Source organism: Nipponia nippon, unplaced genomic scaffold (assembly GCF_047370975.1).
Source record: "Nipponia nippon isolate SJK-2023a ecotype South Korea unplaced genomic scaffold, ASM4737097v1 scaffold_33, whole genome shotgun sequence".
NCBI classification, from domain to species: domain Eukaryota; kingdom Metazoa; phylum Chordata; class Aves; order Pelecaniformes; family Threskiornithidae; genus Nipponia; species Nipponia nippon.
The window spans coordinates 1,374,622-1,396,362 of record NW_028262351.1 but is presented as its reverse complement, the minus strand read 5'-3'; the positions used below and the strand labels follow the sequence as shown (position 1 = coordinate 1,396,362).

The window sequence follows — 21,741 nt, the reverse complement described above, 5'->3', positions numbered from 1 at the left end:
GCGGTCTATAGCAGGTGCCCACCACAATGTCACCCACATCGTGCCGCCCTCTAATCCTAACCCATAAGCTCCTGACTGGCACAGCATCCATCCCTAGGCAGAGCTCCATGCATTCCAGCTGCTGTCTCATATAAAGGACAGTTCCCCCTCCTTGCCTTCCCAGCCTGTCCTTCCTAAAGAGCTTGTATCCATCCATGGCAGCACTCCAGTCATGTGAGCTATCCCAGCACATCTCCATGATCCCAATGAGATCGTAGCACCTATTCTGTAGTTGCAGATCTGCAGGTGAAGCAGGAGCCTTCCTCCTGTTGCCAGAAGTCACAAGCTTCTAGCCTTCACCATCATGGGAGTCTCCATTTGCCACCCCAATGAGTTCAGACTCTGGTCGCTCTTTCTGTGCAGGTGGGGGTTCAGGCTCTTGTTTTTGCAGGGTGTTGGAGAAGATCCTTTCCATCTCTTTTTTCATCATCCTTATTGCTGCGCATTGATATTGACATACTGGAGGCAAGTCCAGAGGTGGGCCACCAAGATGCTCAGGGGACTGAAGCACATGACATAGAAGAAAAGGTTGAGAGAGCTGGATTTGTTCAGTCTAGATAAGAGAAGGCTCAGAGAAACCTTACTGCTTGTCTACAACTGCCTAATGGGAGGATACAGTGAAGACTCTTCTCAGAGCTGCACAGTAATAAGACAAGAGGCAATAGATACAAGTTGGAACATGGGAAATTCTGATAAGATATTGGAAAAAATATTTTTTACCATGAGGGTAGTCAATACTAGAACTGGTTGCCCAGTGAGGCTGTATAATCTGCATCCTTGGAGGTGTTCAAGACTTGACTGGACAAGTCCTTGAGCAACCTGACCCACTTTGCATAGGGGTTAGACCAGGTGACCTCTGGAGTTCTCTTCCAACCTAAATTATTCTATGATTCTAATCTTTTTTAACATGGTCTTTATCAAAAACATATATGTCAAGAGAACCTGTGAGCAAATGAGCCAGGACTTGCTGCCAAGAGATCTTTAAAGTCTAATAGTTCTTTATGGAAATTACTGACATAGCCTTTGAACAATTAAGAACTGGGTACAAGTATCACTGAAGTATCAGTTTAAACATTTTATGTAAATATAATGTGTTGCTGGATTATAAGAAATGTGTTAAAGAAACAAAGTTTTTGAAAAGCAAAATATTAGTAGTTTAGTAGTAAACTTGAAATTTTGTTAAGTCAAGGTTCATTTAAATTGCTGACAAAAAATTTGAGTGGACAGATGCCAATAATCTAGTTGCAAATGTAATAAGAAAACATACCCCCCATAAAATCAGAGGTAGATTAAAGCTAACTGGAAATCATTCATAGCACAATACTTGAATGAGCCACAATAACAGAGGAATTTAAATGCTTTCCGTTAGAGAAAGTTTGCTAATATTTCCCTAATTTGAAAGGGAATAAAAACAAAGAGGACATAAATTAAAACTGAGAAATGGTACTGTAACAAATAATAATAAATCACAGATATGAAAACACCAGGGACCTCTGTAAGGAAGTTTTGATAATCATAGAATCATAGAACAGCCCCGGTTGGAAGGGACCTCAAAAGATCATCTGGTCCAACATTTAATGGGAAAGGGAGCCTAGATGAGATTATCTAGCACCCTGTCCAATTGTATCTTGAAAACCTCCAGTGATGGGGACTCTACCACGTCCCTGGAGAGGTTGTTCCAGTGAATGATTGTTCTTACTGTGAAAGATTTCTTTCTTATGTCAAGATGAAACCTCTACCGGTGCAACTTGTACCCGTTGCCCCTTGTCTTCTCCAGGTGACATAATGTCTCATGCCATTGCAGTTGGGCAAAGGTTTCAATCTTGTCCCTAATTTAGCAAGGACTAGTGTACAGTTATCAATAAATAAACAAGAATCCTGTACGTGACCACCATAATTCTTCCTTATGTGATGGGAAAGAAAAAAGAAAAAAGACTCCTGTTACAACAGGAATAAAAGCTTTCTGAAGAACCAGCAATCATTTCTACCATGTTCAGTCATTTCCCAAGGACTGGAAGTTTTGTGAAAGAAAGGATCCTATATCTTGGTATGATGTTAATGAAAATAATGGAAAACCATCTTCAGAATTCTCCTAACCATTCTCTGCTTTAGCTGAATGCTTTTTTCAAAGCACAAGACTAAACCAGATAAAAACTTTCTTGCTTTGACATTAGTCACTCAGCAGTGCTTCAGCATCAGTCAAGGACAAGACTGGAGTCCAGAAGATTCTAATTACCATTCAGCTATAAAAGCAACTTTAAACTGCCATTTCGGAGAGGAAACATCCCTTGAAGTAAGAAGCAGTCCCTTAGGCTGGGGGACTATAGGAAGAGTTTTAAGCTGGTTAGGTTGCTTCTAAAGAATGTTATTTCTATAGCTGATTAGATTTATCTTAGAAACTGCTTAGTTTTTGAGAACATATAGCTTTTGGAAACAAGATATGATATAATTGTTTCATTGCAGCATATATGAAGACAAAGATTTACCCATTGATGACACCATTTGAGTAGCCTAAATGTTCAGCGAAGGATTCCTGCAGAATTAAAAGCAATAAACAGAATATTAGACACAGCCTATACAATGGCCAAAATGATGCACCCCTGTATCAAGAAATTATATGAATGAGGTTTGAGTCCCATTACACTCATACCCTTGGAATTTGCCTTGTGGCACAAGTACTCTGATGTTTTCCTGCTACTGCTTTATTTAAAATGCATGGCTTGTAGGAATAATTTCCCTCTGTATGCTTTTTACCAGATTACAACTACAGTAGAACCTAATTAATTTGCACTGATTACTGCGAGACCCATTTGCAAAATGCTGAATTTCATGAGTTAATAAGCAAGTGAGCAAACAATAAAAAACACAATAATACACCACAGGAGATACTTGTTCATTTTTTTGTATATTGTAGCTACATTTTAGTTAGCTTGAGCTCAGTAATGAGAAATGCTACACAGTAAACAAATTTTTGCTGAAAAAAAGGAGGGGTATGGAGGGGGGGCAATTTTTGATAGATATTCTAAAAGATTAGCAGTTGCTAGATAACAAGGTTCTACTATACGTTCTACTATATGGCATTTAAAACTGATATCTCTATTTTAAAATTTAGTTTTATTTTAAGCACAGGTAGTGGCAAGTTGATATGGAATATCTTAAACTCAGAAAACTATTTTTTAAAGATAGTGCCTCAAAAAGAACAAATGCATATATTCTACAGAGGAATGGAATGAGTGTTTCCCAAATGTGTTCTTTCCAGCACAAGTGTTGTTGCCAAAGATGTTCCCTCCTGCGCTAGCAGTTTTTGACTATGTTAGCCACCTGAATTAAAAAGGCCCCCAAAATCAAACATGACAGACTTACCTCAATATGTTGAAACATATACGGGTGATTGCATATCTTTCTCAATTGCATGATTGTGTTCATAAGAGTTTTTGCCCCACCTTTTCCCTAGGGAAGCAAACACCACAAATCATATTATGAAACCCATTTCCTAGCTTGTTAATGAAACTTTTGAAACCCAATTTCAAAAGGAGACATAAAAATACTTCTACCCCAAAGCAGAACACCATATCACCATGAAATAAAAATATTTGAAGCTGTGAAATAAGGTGCAGTTATCTGGCTGCTCAAATTAAAATATCATGAGGATGATCCAAAAAGACAAGGAGATCAAAGACTTCCAAGTAATCTGGAAAGTGTACTACATCTCATATCTGTCTATAGCAGTCACAATAAGCACTTGCTGCTTTTTTCTACTGCTTATTTATGAAACCATGTAAACTGTAAACAGTAAAATATTATCAAGTGTTCCACTAAGCTGGGATGGTTACAATCTAATTATCACTGATGAATACATTTGGTAACACCATATTAAGACTGACTAACACTTCTCACTTTAAGGTCCCATTTTGATTTGCTATAACTTTGTGAAACTGTTACCAGAGTTGGTACAATTTCCAAACTCACTATGTCACTCAGGTGAAATTATTTTAAAATATCTCAGCCAAAACAATTCAGACATTTCCAAGAGTGAGATTAGGAAAAAGTACATTATGTGATCATTTTATATTCTAGTAAATTCATCTCTGGAAGAGAACTGACATTTGATTGGGGGTAGTCCACATGTTAAAGTCTACTGTTGATCCCTTGAAAGTCTATCTCAATTTGCTCCAAACTGCAGTTTGCATTTGTTTATGAAATGTTTACTAGAGCTTTGCATCCTAATGAATTCTCTCTAGTTTGAGCAGATTGCAGGCCAGAGCTGCAGAATGACAGTTTTCCCTAAAACCATAGTTACTGGATCTTCAAAGCCAAGAGTTCTCAATGACTACTACCTCCTTCTGCTGGCACCAGGAAGCATGAATAAGAGAACCTGATGAATTACTTACAGAAAAGAAAAAAGTTGGAGGATGGGGAAAAATTGGACCTATGAGGGAGTTGAGATTGCAGTGTTCTGGCCAAAGAGACTAGAAAGCTAGAGGACAGCAGAGGCAGTTAGAACTGCTTAAGGCAAAGAGCTGGGCAGGGAAGCAAGGAAGAGAAAGCAGAGAGAAGATTCTGAACTAGTGAACAAGAGAAACCAGACAGGTAAGCAGAAGGCTGGGATGCAAAACGAAATTGGGGGGGTGGGGGGAAGTTAGAACAAGGAACAGGATGTAAGATAGTCAATGCTGAGGTGGACATAAACCTGCTGAGGTGGACTGGGAACAGGGAATGAGGGCATAGAGATGGCTGACCTCTATTTAGTTGAGTAAGGTGACTGCACACAAGTCTTGAGCCAGAGGAAGGGCAACAGGAATGGCTGTGCCAGGAAACTGGGCCTAGTTAGGCATAGTAAATTGAACTAGCAGAAGATGTTGGGATGAGGAAGAAAATAGACTGGACATGGACCAGTCAAAGTGGTTATGGTAAAAGGCATCACAGTCAGGTCAGGAATAGGGAGAGATGAGCAGGAGGGACAACATCCATTCAAGTACCCTCTCTCCAGATCTTAGAGCAAATTGAAGACTATGTATTAAAGAATATTGAAGAATATGCAATGCAAATTGAGAATATGTATTAAACCCTCAACCACATCAAATGTTGCATTGTAAAAGGCAACTACTATCAATCAGTTATTCAAGTAACTCAAACCTCTAGCATAGGTCTCTGTAGTGCTTCTATACTTCAAATCATTCTGATGACCTCCTTTGGATGTAAATGTGTCAAATGACATTTTCTAAGGCTTAAAAAATGGTAGCTGAAAAATTACATTAAAAATACAACAAAAGAAAGTAAACCAATGTTTGCAAACTACTCAGAACCTATATAGAGATGACTGTCATAGAAGATCCTATGAGGAAAGGACTAACTTTTTTTAGAGCAGGGTTTGAATACTCAACAGTAAACAACACATCAGACAACATCTGACAGAGGTTAAAACAAAATAAGATATTGAACAACAATATCATCCATTGTGACAATGAAATTGGCAGGAGGCAGGTGGAAAAATAGCGTGCGATCGTATTGTGTCATGAAAACACATATAATGGGACCAATATATGAGACTGGTGCACACACAAGCTGTTACACACCAGCTTCCCAGAACCACAGAATGGTTGAGGTTGGAAGGGACCTCAGGAGGTCATCTGGCCCAACCCCCCTGCTCAAGCAGGGCCACCTAGAGCAGGTTGTCAAGTACTATGTACAAACAGCTTTTGAATATCTCCAAGGATGGAGACTCCACAACCTCTCTGGGCAATTTATTCCAGTGCTCAGTCACCCTCACAGTAAAAAAGTGTTTCCTGATGTTCACACAGAATCTCCCATGTTTCAGCTTCTGCCCATTGCCTCTTGCCCTGTCACTGGGCACCACTGACAAGAGCCTGGCTCTTTGCACCCTCCCTTCAGGTATTTTTATACATTGATCCTTCCTGAACCTTCTCTTCTCTAGGCTGAATAGTCCCATCTCTCAGCCTTTCCTCATATGAGAGATGCTCCACTCCATCATCTTTGTGGCCCTTCATTGGACTCTCTCCAGTAGCTCTCTTGTACTGGGGAGCCCAGAACTGGACACAGGACTCCAGGTGTGGCCTCACCAGTGCTGAGTAGAGGGGAAGGATCACCTCCCTCGACCTGCTGGCAATGCTCCTATTAATGCAGCCCAGGATACCATTGGCCCTCTTTGCCACAAGGACACATTGCTGGCTCATGTTTGTTGCTCTGTGTTAAGTGCCTACATGATCTTACTCTGAGGAATCTCACAGTAAATCCAACCTACCTCACATCTATTGCAATGTAAAATACTATTTACAGACAAGCTGATGTATGGCTACTTGTCTTCTCTACAATAACTTGACCATGTGCCAAAGTCCTAAGATAGAAAAGTCAACATTTATTTTGGAGTATTCTAATGTATGACTACATGACTTTTTGAATCTTATTTTTCTTTTAACACCTTTTTGCATGAACAGATGTTATTTGTATGTATGAACAGAGACACTCATACCCTAGCTGGCCAAAACAAGATTTGTGCTTAATAATGGCTCTGAGAGAAAAGATGAACACCCGGTAGTAGTCAGTGCTGCCACAATCCCAATTAGTCAGGTTTTTTATTGGATTAAACTCAGCATATTTTTACCTTATGAATGGAGGGAACAAACTACTGCCTTTTAAAAAACAAGCACGTCTAATTGAGATTTCTTTCTTCAAAGACATCTGTGGTAAGAATCTACTTATTAATTATTTTTTTTTAAAGAAGTCATGTAGTTAACACATGATCATGATCTAGTGTTCCATAAGTGTTCTAGTTTCCCCTTTGTACCTTCTTGTCTTTCTCAGAACCGTCTGTGAGAAGGATTCCCTTGGCTTGCATGTGGCGGTACAGAATCTTCTGAAGAGCTGACATGTCACATTTGATTACATATTCAACCTAGTGTAAAAAGACAATTAACAAATCCAGTGTCAAATTTTACCAAGATATAATTGTTTCAGTATAATTTTAATTCCAAGTCCTTGCCATCCTAAACAAATAAAACAAAAATTATACTTATTTGATCCTCATCATAACATCACCTTTAAACAAGTTGCAATCCACTTGCAAGCATAATAGTGACTATTTGAAAAGATTAACTGTGGGATTTATGATTACTACAAGACACATAGATTCTAAGGGCATGACTGTAGATTCAGTGCTATTTTACCAAACATATAAAAAAGGAATTATTATTTCCTGTTTCTCTCTTCTTATAATTTTAACCAACTGTCAAAAGACTGAATGGCTAATAACCTGTGAAATTTATTATACCTGCAAAGCATCAATCACAACTGGCACAACCTGGCACAACATAAATAACATCACTTACAGTCCTAAGTAGCATTCTACTTACCAATGTGGGGATGGAAACATGCTATTTTGTTTCTCAATATCTACTAAAAAAAAGGGGAACTAATGAAGTAGAGTATGAACACCAAATTAATTTTGACTTCTTGTTAAATATGATTAAAATAAGTTAGTTTCAGAATGTTTTGACTGCACACCACCCTTAAGTCCAGTAACACAAGAAAAGTTTTCATGTACCAATTTAACACACATTTTTTTGACTGCCAGGCTTGTATACTTCACTATCTTTAATAACTAGGCCAAAATGAAAATAGTCACATAATGAAGACAGAATAATGGTGACAAATAATGCACGAAGTGATTAAAAGAAAAAAAGAGCAAGATGCTTAATGTTTCATAAATAAACTTGTGGAAGTTAACAGTTATATTTAACACTTCATAGGCCTTTGGAGGCCTCACTAGTTAAGAAATACATGTCAGCATGGCCTAAAACAGCCTCACCGAGTCAGCAGAATTTAATTAACAAAGGAGTGAATTATTTATAAAAAAGAGGTACTGTCTAGAGCTTCCTTATCTGACTGTTTGGAGCCTCCCTATATGAAGTAATCCACATGTTACTGCTCTTTGTTGCAATTTACTATAGTCCTGTTTCTCTGACATGGTTTGGTGAAGAACAAGTTGTATAACCTAAAGGTATATAAACTCTGTAACTGCCCTATTTGGGCAGAGTTCATATCAGCAGAGTCTGTCACTCTGCTGCTTTATGTTCTCTCCTATAGCTATAGTAATAAACTGCTTCTGTTCTGACCTGATCTAAATAGTAATTCCAGTTATTCTGCAACAAACAAAATAAAAAGCATCTTTGCTAACAATTTCATTAACCTAGTGAGGAAAGCTTTCAACTAGGTACATCAGGGAAGGAGTGTCATTACCTGAAGAAAAACGAAGGCATGGAGGGCAGCAAAGAAGTATCTGGGAGCACAACTTGGGAGGTTCTTGTGCTTCCCTTATGAAAGCAGCATGACTGGGGGTCCACCTCAAGTGCCTGTACACAAACGCATGCAGCATGGGCAACAAACAGGAGGAATTATAAGTCCATGCACATTGGCAAAACTCTGATCTCATTGGGATTACAGAGATGTGGGAGATAGATAGATAGCTCACGATTGGAGTGCTGCCACGGATGGGTACAGGCTCTTCAGGAAAGACAGACTGGGAAGGTGAGGACAGGGGATTGTGCCCTATGCACAGGAGGGGTTTGAATGCACAGAGATTTGCCTTGGAGCAGGTGATGTGCCAGTTGAGAGCTTATTATCAGAGGACAAACCAATGCAGGTGCTATTGTGGTAGGCATCTGCTACAGGCTTTCTGATCAACAAAAGGAAGCACATGAAGCCTTCTTTACACAGTTCATGGGGGACATGCTCTGCTGGACTTGATAGTCATACACAAAGAAGAACTGCTCAAAGATGTGAAGGCTGAGCGCTGCACTGGCTCCAGCAGCCATGAGATTGTGGAGTTTAGGATCCCGAGACAAGTGAGCAGGACAAATAGAATCACAGCCCCGCACTTCAAGAGAGCAGTTTTCAGCTTGTTCAGGTATCTCCTTGGCAGGATCTCATGGGAGACTGCTCTGGAGGGCAATGGGGCCAAGGAGAGGTGGATAATCTTCAAGAACAGCCTCCTCAGAGCAGAAGTTGTTTCTTATGACGTGGAAGAAGTCGAGCAAGCATGGCAGAAAGCCAGCGTGATGAACAGGGAACACATGACTGAGCTCAAACGCAAAAAGGAAGCACACAAGGCGGAGACAGACATGGGCTACCTGAAAGGAATATAGAGACATTGCCCAGGAGTGCAAGGATGAAGTTAGGAAAGCCTAAACTCAGCTCAAGTTGGAACTAGAGAAGGATATGAAGGGCAACAAGAAGGGCTTCTATAGGTACACTGGCAATAAAAGAAAGGCTAAGGAAAACAGAGGCCCACTGCTCAATGGGGCAAGGGACCTAGTGCCAAAGGACACAGGAATGACCGATGTACTCAGTGCCTTTTTTTGCTTCAGTTTTTGCTCGTAAGGCTTGTCCTCAGGCCTCACAGGTCCCTGAGCCTAGTGGCAGAGTCTGGGGGAGTAAAACATTACTCATAGTAGAGGAAAATACAGTTAGAGACCACTTAAACCAGTTTGACTGGCTATGTGGTCAAGGGGAGAGCAGTGGAATTAGTTTACCTTGACTTTAGCAAGGCTTTTGACACAGTCTCCCATAGTATCCTTATAACTGAAGTGGTGATATCTGGACTGGATTAGTGGATGATAAGGTGGGTGGAAAATTGGATGGACCGTTGTGCTCAGAGGGTTGTGATCAGTGGTACAAAGCCTAACTGGTATGCAGTTGCTAGTGACATCCTTCGGGGATCAATACTGTGTCTGATATTGTTTAACATCTTTATTAAAGACCTGGATGATCAAACAGAGCACACTCCCAGCAATTTTTCTGACAATACCAGTTTGGGAAGAATGGTCAATACGCTTGGAGGCAGGGCTGCTATTCAGAGGGACCTCGACAGGCTGGAGAAATGGGCTGACAGGAACCTCATGGAGTTCAAAAAAGGCAAGTGTAAAGTCCTGCATCTGTGCTGGAATAAGCAGGCTAGAGGCTGACTGACATACATAAAGCATGGGGAACCTAGGAAAATTCAGGAAGGACTAGGAAGTTCTTAGGTTTCTGACAGACATTTGTTGTGGGTTAACCCCGGTTGGTAGCTAACAACACACAGCCGCTCGTTCACTCCCACCCCCTGCCAAGCGGGATGGGAGAGAGAATAAGAAAAGCAAAAGAGAGAAAATTCATGGGTTGAGAGAAAGATGGTTTAATCAGTGAAGGAAAGAGGAAGAAGAAACAAACAAACAACAAAAAGTGATGCAAAGGCAATCACTCACCACCTCACGCAAGTAGACTGATGCCCAGCCAGTCCCCAAGCAATGGCTACCTTCCCAAACCACTTCAATCCCTCTGTTTTATTGCTGAGCATGACATCATATGGTATGGAATATCCCTTTGGTCATTTTGCATCAGCTGTCCCATCTGTGTCCCCTCCCAACTTCTTGTGCACCCCCAACCTAATCTCTGGGGGACGCAGAGAGGGAAAAAGAAAAGGCCTTGACACTGTGCTAGTACTGTTCAGCAACATCCAAAACACTGGTATGTTAACAACATCGTTTTAGCCACAAATTCAAAACACAGTACCATATGGACTATGAAGAAAGTTAACTCCATCCCAGCCAGACCATGTGGTACAACATTCCATGTGGTACAACCTAATGTTGCCCCCAGGTGTTCTGGGGAACCTAGGAAAATTCAGGAAGGACTAGGAAGTTCTTAGGTTTCTGACAGACATGTGTTGTGGGTTAACCCTGGTTGGTAGCTAAACAACACACAGCCGCTCGTTCATTCCCACCTCAATATGTGCTCAATATGCTGTAGGTCAGAGGGAACTCGGCAGGCTGGAGAAATGGGCTGACAGGAACCTCATGAGACCCACAAATGGAAATGCCAAGTCCTGCACTGGGGATGGAATAATGCCAGTATACTCTGGGGGCCAACTGGCTAGGAAGTAGCTTTGCAGAAAAGGACCTTGGAGTTCTGGTGGACAAAAAGTTGAACATGAGCCAGCAATGTGCCCTTGCAGCAAAGAAGACCAACAGCATCCTGGGCTTTATTAGCAAAAGTGCAGCCACCAGGTCAAGGAAAGCAATCCTTCCCCTCTGTTGAGCACTGGTGAGGCCACATCTGGCGTGCTGTCTCCCCACTACACAACAGACATGGACATACTGGAGCAAGCCAGGCAGAGGGCCACCAAAATGGACAGAGGGCTGGAGCACATGACATATGAGGAGAGTTTGAGGGAGCTGGACTTGTTCAGCCTGGAGAAGAGAAGGTTTGGGAGACCTTATTGCTTTCTTTAACTACATAATGGGCCAGACTCTGCTTGGAAACATTCAGAACAAGAAAAAATGGCAATCGTCACAAGTTGGAAAGTGAGAAATTCTGATTAGATATAAAGAAAAAAATTCCCCATGAGGGTGGTCAAACACTAGAACAGGAATCCAGAGATGTTGTGGGAGATATTCAGAACTCAACTAGACAAGGTCCTGAGTGACATGCTCTGAGCAGGAGGTTGTATTAGAGACCTCCAGAGGTCTTTTCCAGCCTATATGAATTTATGACTGGTTAAGGGATCGGGAGCACAAGTTGTGTTCTCCTCTATCCTTCCAGTTGCAGGGAATGATGAGGGAAGACGCAGGAAGAGCCAGAAGATCAATACCTGGCTCCGAGCCTGGTGTCTCCGGCAACATTTCGGGATTTTTGATCATGGGTCGATCTACACAACACCAGGCCTGCTGGCGACAGACGGGGTACACGTTTCTCAAAGGGGGAAAAGGATCCTTGCACAAGAGTTAGCAGGGCTAATTGAAAGAGCTTTAAACTAGATTGGAAGGGGGAAAGGGGTAAAACCAGGATCACTAGAGACAAGTCTGGGGGTGGCATGCCAATGTTTGAGTGACAGTGTGCTAGTGAGGCCCTTCGGTCTGCCATCTCAGTGGAGGTAGGGGATGGAGATCCATGCAGCAGCAAAGACGCAAGGGCTATGGATGCGTTAGAAACCACAGAAGTGCCTGAGAATGGTCACGTAGTAATTAGGGCTTCTCCCCCAAAAAAGGTGGCAGGAGCAATAGCCCAACTGAAGTGCATCTATGCCAATGCATGGGCAACAAACAGGAGGAGCTGGAAGCCACTGTGCAGCAGGAAAACTATGATATAGTTGCCATCATGGAAACATGGTGGGATGACTCGCAGAACTGGAGTGCTGCAATGGATGGCTATAAACTCTTCAGAAGGGATAGGAAAGGAAGGAGAGGTGGTGGGGGGTAGCCCTGTATGTTAGGGAGTGTTTTGACTGTCTAGAGCTTGACGATGGTGCTGAAAGGGACGAGTGTTTATGGGTAAGAAACAGGGGAAAGGCCAACAAGGCAGATATCCTGGTGGGAGTCTGTTGTAGACCACCCAACCAGGATGAAGAGGCAGATGAAGTATTCTGTAAGCAGCTGGGAGAAGTCTCACAGTCTCTAGCCCTTGTTCTCATGGAGGACTTCAACTTACCAGATGCCTGCTGGAAATACAATACAGCGGAGAGGAAACAGTCTAGGAGGTTCCTGGAGTGTGTGGAAGATAACTTCCTGACACAGCTGGTGAGGGAGCCAACTAGGGAAGGCGCCCCACTGGACCTGTTGTTTGCAAACAGAGAAGGACTGGTGGGTGATGTGACGCTTGGAGGCTATCTTGGGCATAGTGATCATGAAATGATAGAGTTTTCGATTCTTGGAGAAGTAAGGAGGGAGGTCAGCAGAACTGCTACCTTGGACTTCTGGAGGGCAGAGTTTGACCTGTTTAGGAGCCTGGTTGAGAGAGTCCCTTGGGAGGCAGTCCTGAAGGGCAAAGGAGTCCAGGAAGGCTGGACATTCTTCAAGAAGGAAATCTTAAAGGTGCAGGAGTAGGCTGTCCCCATGTGCCGAAAGACGAGCCGGCGGCGGCGAAGACTGGCCTGGCTGAACAGAGAGCTTTGGCTGGAACTCAGGAATGAAAGGAGAGTTTTCGACCATTGGAAGAAGGGGCAGGCAACTCAGGAGGACTACAAAGATGTCGTGAGGTTATGGAGGGAGAAGGTCCAAAGCCCCCAGTCCAAACTGGCTACTGCTGTAAAAGACAATAAAAAAAAGTTTCTACAAATACTTTAGCAACAAAAGGAGAGCTAAGGAGAATCTCCATTCTTTATTGGATGCAGGGGGAAACATAGTGACAGAGGACAAGGAAAAGGCTGAGGTCCTTAATGCCTTCTTTGCCTCAGTCTTTAATAGTCAGACCAATTGTTCTCGGGATACCCAGCCCCCTGAGCTGGAAGACAAGGACGGAGAGCAGAATGAAGCCCTGATAATCCAAGGGGAAATGGTTAGTGACCTGCTACGCTACTTACACACAGACAAGTCTATGGGGCTGGATGGCATCCACCCGAGGATACTGAGGGAGCTGGCGGAGGTGCTCACCAAGCCACTTTCCATCATCTATCAGCAGTCCTGGCTAACCCGGGAGGTCCCAGTGGACTGGAGGTTAGCAAATGTGATGCCAATCTACAGGAAGGGGCAGAAGGAGGATCCGGGGAACTACAGGCCTGTCAGCCTGACCTCAGTGCCGGGGAAGGTCATGGAGCAGATCATCTTGAGTGCCATTACGCGGCATGTACAGGACAGCCAGGGGATCAGTCCCAGTCAGCATGGGTTTGTGAAAGGCAGGTCCTGCTTGACTAACCTGATCTCCTTCTATGACAAGGTGACCCGCTTGGTGGATGAGGGAAAGGCTGTGGATGTTGTCTACTTGGACTTTAGTAAGGCCTTTGACACTGTTTCCCACAGCATTCTCCTGGAGAAACTGGCTGCTCATGGCTTGGACAGGCATACTCTTTGCTGAGTAAAAAACTGGCTGGATGGCAGGGCCCAAAGAGTTGTGGTGAACGGAGTTAAATCCAGTTGGCGACCGGTCATGAGTGGTGTTCCCCAGGGCTCAGTATTGGGGCCAGTCCTGTTTAATACCTTTACTAATGATATGGATGGGGGGACCGCATGCACCCTCAGGAAGTTTGCAGATGACACCAAGTTGGCCGGGAGTGTTGATCTGCTGGAGGGTAGGAAGGCCCTACAGAGGGATCTGGACAGGCTGGATCAATGGGCCGGGGCCAACTGTATGAGGTTCAACAAGGCTAAGTGCCGAGTCCTGCCCTTGGGTCACAACAACCCCATGCAACGCTACAGGCTTGGGGAAGAGCGGCTGGAGAGCTGCCTGGTGGAAAAGGACCTGGGGGTGTTGGTGGACAGCCACCTGAATATGAGCCAGCAGTGTGCCCAGGTGGCCAAGAAGCCCAATAGCATCCTGCCTTGTATCAGGAATAGTGTGGCCAGCAGGACTAGGGAAGTGATTGTCCCCTTGTACTTGGCACTGGTGAGAGAACACCTTGAGTACTGTGTTCATTTTTGGGCCCTTCACTACAAGAAGGACATCAAGGTGCTGGAGAATGTCCAAAGAAGGGCAAAAAAGCTGGTGAAGGGTCTAGAGCACAAGTCTTATGAGGAGTGACTGAGGGAACTGGGGTTGTTTAGTCTGGAGAAGAGGAGGCTGAGGGGAGACCTTATGGCTCTCTACAACTACCTGAAAGGAGGTTGTAGTGAGGTGGGTGTTGGTCTCTTCTCCCTAGTAACAAGTTATAGGACTAGAGGAAATGGCCTCAAGCTGCACCAGAGCAGGTTTAGGTTGGACATTAGGAAAAATTTCTTCACTGAAAGGGTAGTCAGGCACTGGAACAGGCTGCCCAGGGAAGTGGTTGAGTCCCCATCCCTGGAGGTATTTAAAAGACGTGTAGATGTGGTGCTTAGGGACATGGCTTAGTGGTGGATTTGGCAGTGTTAGGTTAATGGTTGGACCTGATGATCTTAAGGGTCTTTTCCAACCTAAATGATTCTATGATTCTATGATTCTGTGATTCTATGACTAAAAAATCAATAGGTTATTTTCATCTGAGAAGGACAGGAGGATGATCTCACAGGTAAGAAACATGAACATCCACTTAACATCTTTATCAGGGGCCTGTCAGAGCAGCTAGAACTGTCACCAACAGACTTCTGTCAAAAAGTCTGGTGCTTCATGTCAGACATGCATTGTTTTGAAAAGAGGGGGACAGAAATGAAAGAAGTGCTCCACTAAGTAACAGTGCATATGCAATTTATAAATCCTTTTTCTCCCATGACTCTTAATTGTTCTATCAAATACAGTGGCCCTAATTGGCAGAAATTTGAAATCCAATAAAAATTTCAGTAATGAGACTTTCCTGGTACAATGTCAGACAACATTTTCAGATCTATGTTTCAAGCTCAAATAAATGCTACATAGAACGCTATTGTGAATATGACATTTGGGGGAACAGAAGATCAAAATAGCAACAATCTTCATAACATTCAAAATTTTTAGGTGTTTAATTAGAAATCTTTTAAATGCAGCTAAAGAAATCTTCATTCATTCAGTGTAAATGCAACCTCACAATTCACACGTAACAATAACTTGATTTTTGTTATGGTTTTAACGCAGCAGGTTTAAGTATCAAATGTCCCCCCAACCTGCTTTCAATTTTCTTATTTCGTTATGTTTTTGTGGGTTTGGGGGGAAGGGCGAAAGGGGAAGGAGGCTCAAAATCACAAAGGAGGTCAGGGGTGTGGGTAGAGTGAGATGCCTGGAAATTAAAATAGTGGTCTTTCAAATCAGTGTTGAATTTTACATTCTGAGATGCACAAACTGGTTAAGACACATATACAAGCCAAACAAAATACTTCACACAATTCCAGATTCCTGAAAAGTTAACTAAAATTGTTCTAAATTTATGAATGTCACACAGTCTTTTAGGAGTTTCAGTGAAACAATTCAGCAAGCAAAGTTTCTTCTCAGTGCATGAGAGAGTGGCACAATCTGACCCTCAGGGTATGACTGGCTTTTATTAATGCCTTGAAACCAAATACTGTGGAAACAAGCTGTATGTCTTATATAAACCTTGGGTGGCTACATACAGAATTAAAGCTGTAAGACTGAGGATTAAGACTGAGAATGCAGAAATCAGGATTCCTCAGTGGCCAGTATTTCTTCTTTGCAGAGTTAAAAACACAAACCACAACAACGGACACTTAATAAGTCCTCTTATCTAGGATGCATCTCAAAAAACAATATTATATAGTGCTCAAAAAAAAAGTATAAAACCCCTTTCTATTGCAAACCTTTTCTGGCAGTTGAGACTCAACCTCTTTTTTCAGTCTCCTTAGCAAAAAGGGCCGGAGCACTTTGTGGAGACGACGGATGATCAGGATAGTCTCTTCCTCATTTAAGTCCACCTACAAAAGTTTATAAAGGTCACAACAAGGCAACTCAGTGTGTTATGTAATGTCTTTGTGATTAGGTAAAAGATTATTTCTCATAAATGTTTGCAATAATTACTTGTTATGTTACAACTAAATTGACTCAGAGTCCAGAAGGAGACACTTTAATGAAGACTTTTAAATCTGTAATAAAGGTGGCTTTTAAGTATGCTAATTCTCTGAGCACAAAGGAGAGTTCAAAGATTATTCCTATAACATGGCCTCCATTTTGTTTCCATCCTAATGGTTTGTTTCTAACAAACTTTAAGCAAACTTTGCAGTACCCTTTCTCCAGTCATGGCAAATGGAGCATTGAACCACTGTTCAAAGGTGCTGCAGCTCTTGAAAATGGTAGGGAGGAGGAAGTTGAGAAGAGCCCAGAGTTCAGGCAATTTGTTCTGAAGTGGAGTCCCGGTCAACAGTATCCTCCTAGGGGCCACATAATGAGTGTTCAAGACCTGAGTTAGCTTGCAGTGATGGTTCTTCATTCGATGACCTTCATCTACTATCATGTATTTCCATCGAATCTGCAAGAAGAAGAAAAGCTGGTAAAGAAAAAGCAGGTAAGATATCATCAGAATTAGAACCTACATCCCAGTAGGTTTAAAACAGGAACGTTTCAATTCTTGTTGAATGACTGGAAACACAAATCTGACATTATCCAAGCATTAGTGGCCTCCCAAGAAACAAGAGGAGAAACAAATACTAGGTAGGCTACATCTGTAAATAAGCTTGCATCAGCAAACAGCTGAATCTCCTAATTTCTTGGGAAGAGTTCAGGAGACTGGCAACATAAGGTCAGAATTTGTCTTACTGAGGAAGAAAAAGAACATGAGAAATCCAAATGAAACTGTCAGAAAAAAGAAACTAGACAGGATGCAAAGGCATTTTCAGACAAAATAACTATATTCTCTCAAAAGACAGTAACCCTGAACTTTGCTTTGATTCAGTTAATCCCTTTCTTCTAACCCCAAAATGAAGCAACATAATTAAGGACATCTCAGTTACTGCATCTTCTGACATAAAATTTAATGCAGTAGGAACAGATGTTGAAAGAAAACTGACATGGTTTTTATTACTTTCTGTGCTAAGACATGGATAGCTATAGGATGAGTTTGATGGGACACTGCTTGAACCTCAGCACATCAGTGATTCAGGCAGTTCTTTAGCTCAGTCCTTTCAGACACGTCATGTCAGCTGTTTAGGCTTTTTTTTGTTGTCGTTTTTGCTTTTTAAAAAGCAACCTACTTTGTTACAGATGTGAAGTTTTCGGTGCCTCTTGCTGCTTTATATGCTTGCTGAGGCCCTCAGTGATCAGAAAGAAGTGGGCGAGATAACCAGTAGACAAGCATGTGTCACATAACCAAAAATATAACCACACCCCCCCCCAACAGATGTTGGGCATATACCCAACTCCTAGACCATGTGACCAGAGGCTTCACATGCCAAGAATAGAATAGTCTATTTCAGTTGGAAGGGACCTACAACGATCATCTAGTCCAACTGCCTGACCACTTCAGGGATGACCAAAAGTTAAAGCATGTTACTAAGGGCATTGTCCAAATGCCTCTTAAACACTGACAGGCATGGGGCATCAACCACCTCTTTAGGAAGCCTGTTCCAGTGTTTGACCACCCTCTCGGTAAAGAAATGCTTCCTAATGTCAACTCTGAACCTTCCCTGACACAGCTTTGAATCATTCCTACGTGTCCTATTGCTGGATACCATCCATCTCCCTCTCCACTTCCCCTCCTCAGGAAGCTGTAGAGAGCAATGAGGTCGCCCCTCAGCCTCCTTCTCTCCAAACTAGACAAACCCAGAGTCCTCAGCCGCTCCTCATAGGACATGCCTTCCAGCCCTTTCACCAGCTTTGTTGCCCTCCTCTGGATGCATTCAAGTACCTTAACATCCTTCTTAAATTGTGGGGCCCAGAACTGCACACAGTACTCAAGGTGAGGCCGCACCACCACTAAATACAGAGGGATAATCAGCTCTTTTGACTGGCTGGTTATGCTGTGTTTAATGCACCCCAGAATGCAGTGTGCCCTCTTGGCTGCCAGGGCACGCTGCTGACTCCTATTGAGCTTGCTGTCAACCAGCACCCCCAGATCCCTAAATCCCTATGCCAAGGGCATACCAGTCATAAACCAGAGGATACCTCTGTTTGTAGTTATGTGCAACATTTGAGTCATGTGATGGGGTACACAGCAACATAACGAGACTATGATGTACTGATCACATGACCAGTAAGGTCTCAGTTTGTAGTCCTCAAGTGCTTTCATCAGATGCTACATAGCCCCATTGCACAGAAAAGATTGGTGCCACACTGCTGTTCCCTGCTCTTATCTTTTAGTAATGGTGGGCAAAAACTAGAGGGATAGAAAAACTGTGCAGAGTAAAACTGTTTTCAACCATTCAGAATTATGCCAAGATCATGTACTGTCTATGTTTCAGAGAGGACAAATGAGACATCTAAATATATAATAGGATAAAATAAAGACACTAGGATCACAAGGTTTCACAGTATGGCAAAACATACCTACCTGGTCGGGTATGTGTGTATTTTATAAAATACTCTTACACTACCATACAGTTTTCAAAACAGTTCATTAGTCTGAGGCACCAATATCCACAGATCAGTTTGTGAGCTTTTAAAAACTGAGTCTTATGTAATAAAGTGTCTGGATATAAAATTCATTATATAGGTGGTCACCTGGGAAAAACACACCATGCAGCTAGAGAGGTTGTAATAACAGCAAGCTTCAGCTTGGAAACAAAGCTAAAAAAGTAGAGTCAGGATGACAGATTAGGATAAATGCTATCAGGCCGTGGAAAGAAAAATCACACTTTTCTAAAGACAGGTAAGTCTACAGTACTGACAAAATTCCAGAGCAATAATATTATTCTCTGAATTATATCCAGAAAAATCCTGCTGTTTTCAGGAGGGAGAGATCCAATTGTCAACAGGGGAATGAAAAGGTAGATGAAATGGTTAATTTTTAGCAAGACAAAACAGCAATCCAGGACTGTAAATCAAAATCAGGTGTTTTGTGCTAGGCGCCAAATAAGATGATGTCTTTAAGGGTTAGCTGTTAAGAGATGACAGACATTCCTTACCTTAGCAAGAATATGTTTGTCCTTTATTATGTACTCGTAAGTAGTTAAAAGAACATTAAATTTTCCACTTCGAAGCTGAGGAACAAGTGAGCGACGCATGGCAGGTGTCCCCTAAAACAGAGACAAAGGATGAAGAAAACAGATATACCTATATTTCTATGCAGTACAGTCATGAATTAGCAGAGAAAGAGCCAATATATGACCTTGTAATCCTGCAAAATCATACCAAATATATTGATATATTCCATACTCCTTCAAGAGTGGTTTCCCTAACCAGCTGCTGGACTGTAAAGCTCTGTTTCTATGGGAATGGAAGCATGCAGCTGGCAGTCTGGTCTCCTTACTAATTGCTTGACTTTATAGGAACTGCAGTAGCCAAACAACAAAATATTCAGCTGTATACAAAATGTGCAGTATTTATCATTTGTATTGCTCTCAGCAAATCCTTGCAATATGGTGTTTAACAATTTTATTCTGCATTTTGCTAACTGAAAGCAATTACAGTTAATTACAGTAATCTTGGGATGATTAACTCTCACTGCTTAGTACATAATGTACATGACAAAACTTTACAAACAAACACAGTTTACAAATGAATGTAGGGGCTGAGGAAAAAACATGGTTTATTCTTTCAGCTTGATGTTCATATAAAAAAATAAATCAAACCTTGTAAGATATTTTCACCACAGTAGGAGCCCATTTGTCAAATTCGTATGTCCAGTTGGATAAAGTTCTAAATACAAGATTAATAGGTAAAAATAATATATTTCATTATTTGTTAAACAAAAAAGCTAAACTTCATAATTATGCCATCTGTTTCCCACTGAATGCTGGATTCTCAACATACTTTTTACACCCCCTATAATAAACAGTATATTTAAAAAGAAGCACATAATATATTGTATCAGGATATATGTATCTTTATTTGAGAGGGGAGGAAATAGAAATAATGTGGGCAAAATGTCTCTTCCCCTTATATTCAGGGGTTCCTTTCAGACCAATTCAGCAAAGTATTTGAAGTATACCTTTGTATTTTGACACATATTAAGGGGAAGATATACCTACACAGAAAGACTTATGTGTCATTGTAAGCTGATTGCCTCTCATGAGCTTGCAACTTTTCAGATATAGCCATATGAAGTCTACAGTAAAACACATCTGTATTCAGCTATAATTATATACTATTGCCACTAGGCAGATTCGGTTTTGCACTGTGTGGTTTCAGCTTTATGGTCACAATAAATAGTCTTTTAAATGGGTAAAAGTATGTTTGCCAGTATGATATGGGAACAGAAGATAACCTTTTTGTTTGTGAAGTCATTGGACATGCCAAGGCAGCACCAACCTGGTCTAATGTGCATCTTATGGGGGGAGAAGAGAAGGAAGAAAGAGTTTTAAAACTCAAGTTTCAGCTTCTTTTTTCCAGAAACTTTAAAAGGTTCCTAGAATGGGGAAAACTACAGGCATGTAATATAAAAAAAAAAAGTATAATTCCTCTCTCATGGCTAATGTGAGGAGTAAGTAACAGTGAAGTAGGACATACTATATAGCATGCCAGCAGAGTGAACAGCAAAATTAATTAAACAAAGTGCTTTTATCAGCCATCTGGTCACCTTTCCAATGCTAGACAATCAGTGAGGAAGAAATAATCACAGGCTAAATTCAGAATACATACTCAGTGCAATTCCAAGATGTGCCTCATCTTGTCATTGTGTGAAAAAAAAGTACATGTTGCTAAGAAACCAAGCTACAATACACAGAATAATAGCAGAATGAGTTTCTTTACTTACGAAAGGGGAACAATGATGAGATAGGGGCCGTTGAGTCTTTTGTGTTCCATCAGATAAGTGATGAGTGCAATAGTCTGTATGGTTTTTCCTAGTCCCATTTCATCAGCTAAAATTCCATTTAAATTGTTATTATAGAGTGAAACCATCCATTCCAGGCCCTGGAGCTGAAATGAATAATCATTTCAATTATTTGAAATACACAGAGGTAGGTAGTACTAATATTACAGAAGCGAAGTTCTTACTTCTCTTACTACTTAGATGCTGTTTTTCCTTCCATAGTACTATGTGCATGCAGTTCCCAATACATCTTGGAAAAGGTGATAAGACTTACATCTATATGAAAGTCATCACCGCTATTTAGGGCCAGTATGGCCCATGGTACCAAATCATATTTTATACATACTGAAGTTTTTTTGTACTGTAGGCAGACTAACACTGCTGCCCATACGTCAGGTTTCTTAACACCACTA

The 21,741-nt window shown here is 41.6% G+C and overlaps 1 protein-coding gene across 5 annotated transcripts in view; it reads right to left on the bottom strand.

Moving 5' to 3' along the window:
- The window catches only part of LOC104019231 (SWI/SNF-related matrix-associated actin-dependent regulator of chromatin subfamily A member 2), a 197,065-nt gene that overhangs the window by 96,436 nt on the left and 78,888 nt on the right, over positions 1-21,741 (bottom strand). For 4 of the 5 annotated variants that reach the window (XM_087770744.1, XM_087770743.1, XM_087770745.1 and 1 more), the window contains 8 exons: positions 21,272-21,435; positions 20,148-20,214; positions 19,482-19,592; positions 16,649-16,891; positions 16,227-16,340; positions 6,845-6,952; positions 3,403-3,489; positions 2,526-2,572 (listed from right to left, as the gene is read on the bottom strand). In XM_087770744.1, coding sequence (XP_087626870.1) covers positions 2,526-2,572; positions 3,403-3,489; positions 6,845-6,952; positions 16,227-16,340; positions 16,649-16,891; positions 19,482-19,592; positions 20,148-20,214; positions 21,272-21,435 — 941 coding nt within the window. The remainder of the gene's footprint in view (positions 1-2,525; positions 2,573-3,402; positions 3,490-6,844; positions 6,953-16,226; positions 16,341-16,648; positions 16,892-19,481; positions 19,593-20,147; positions 20,215-21,271; positions 21,436-21,741) is intronic. The other variant, XM_087770746.1, reaches the window with a different exon arrangement.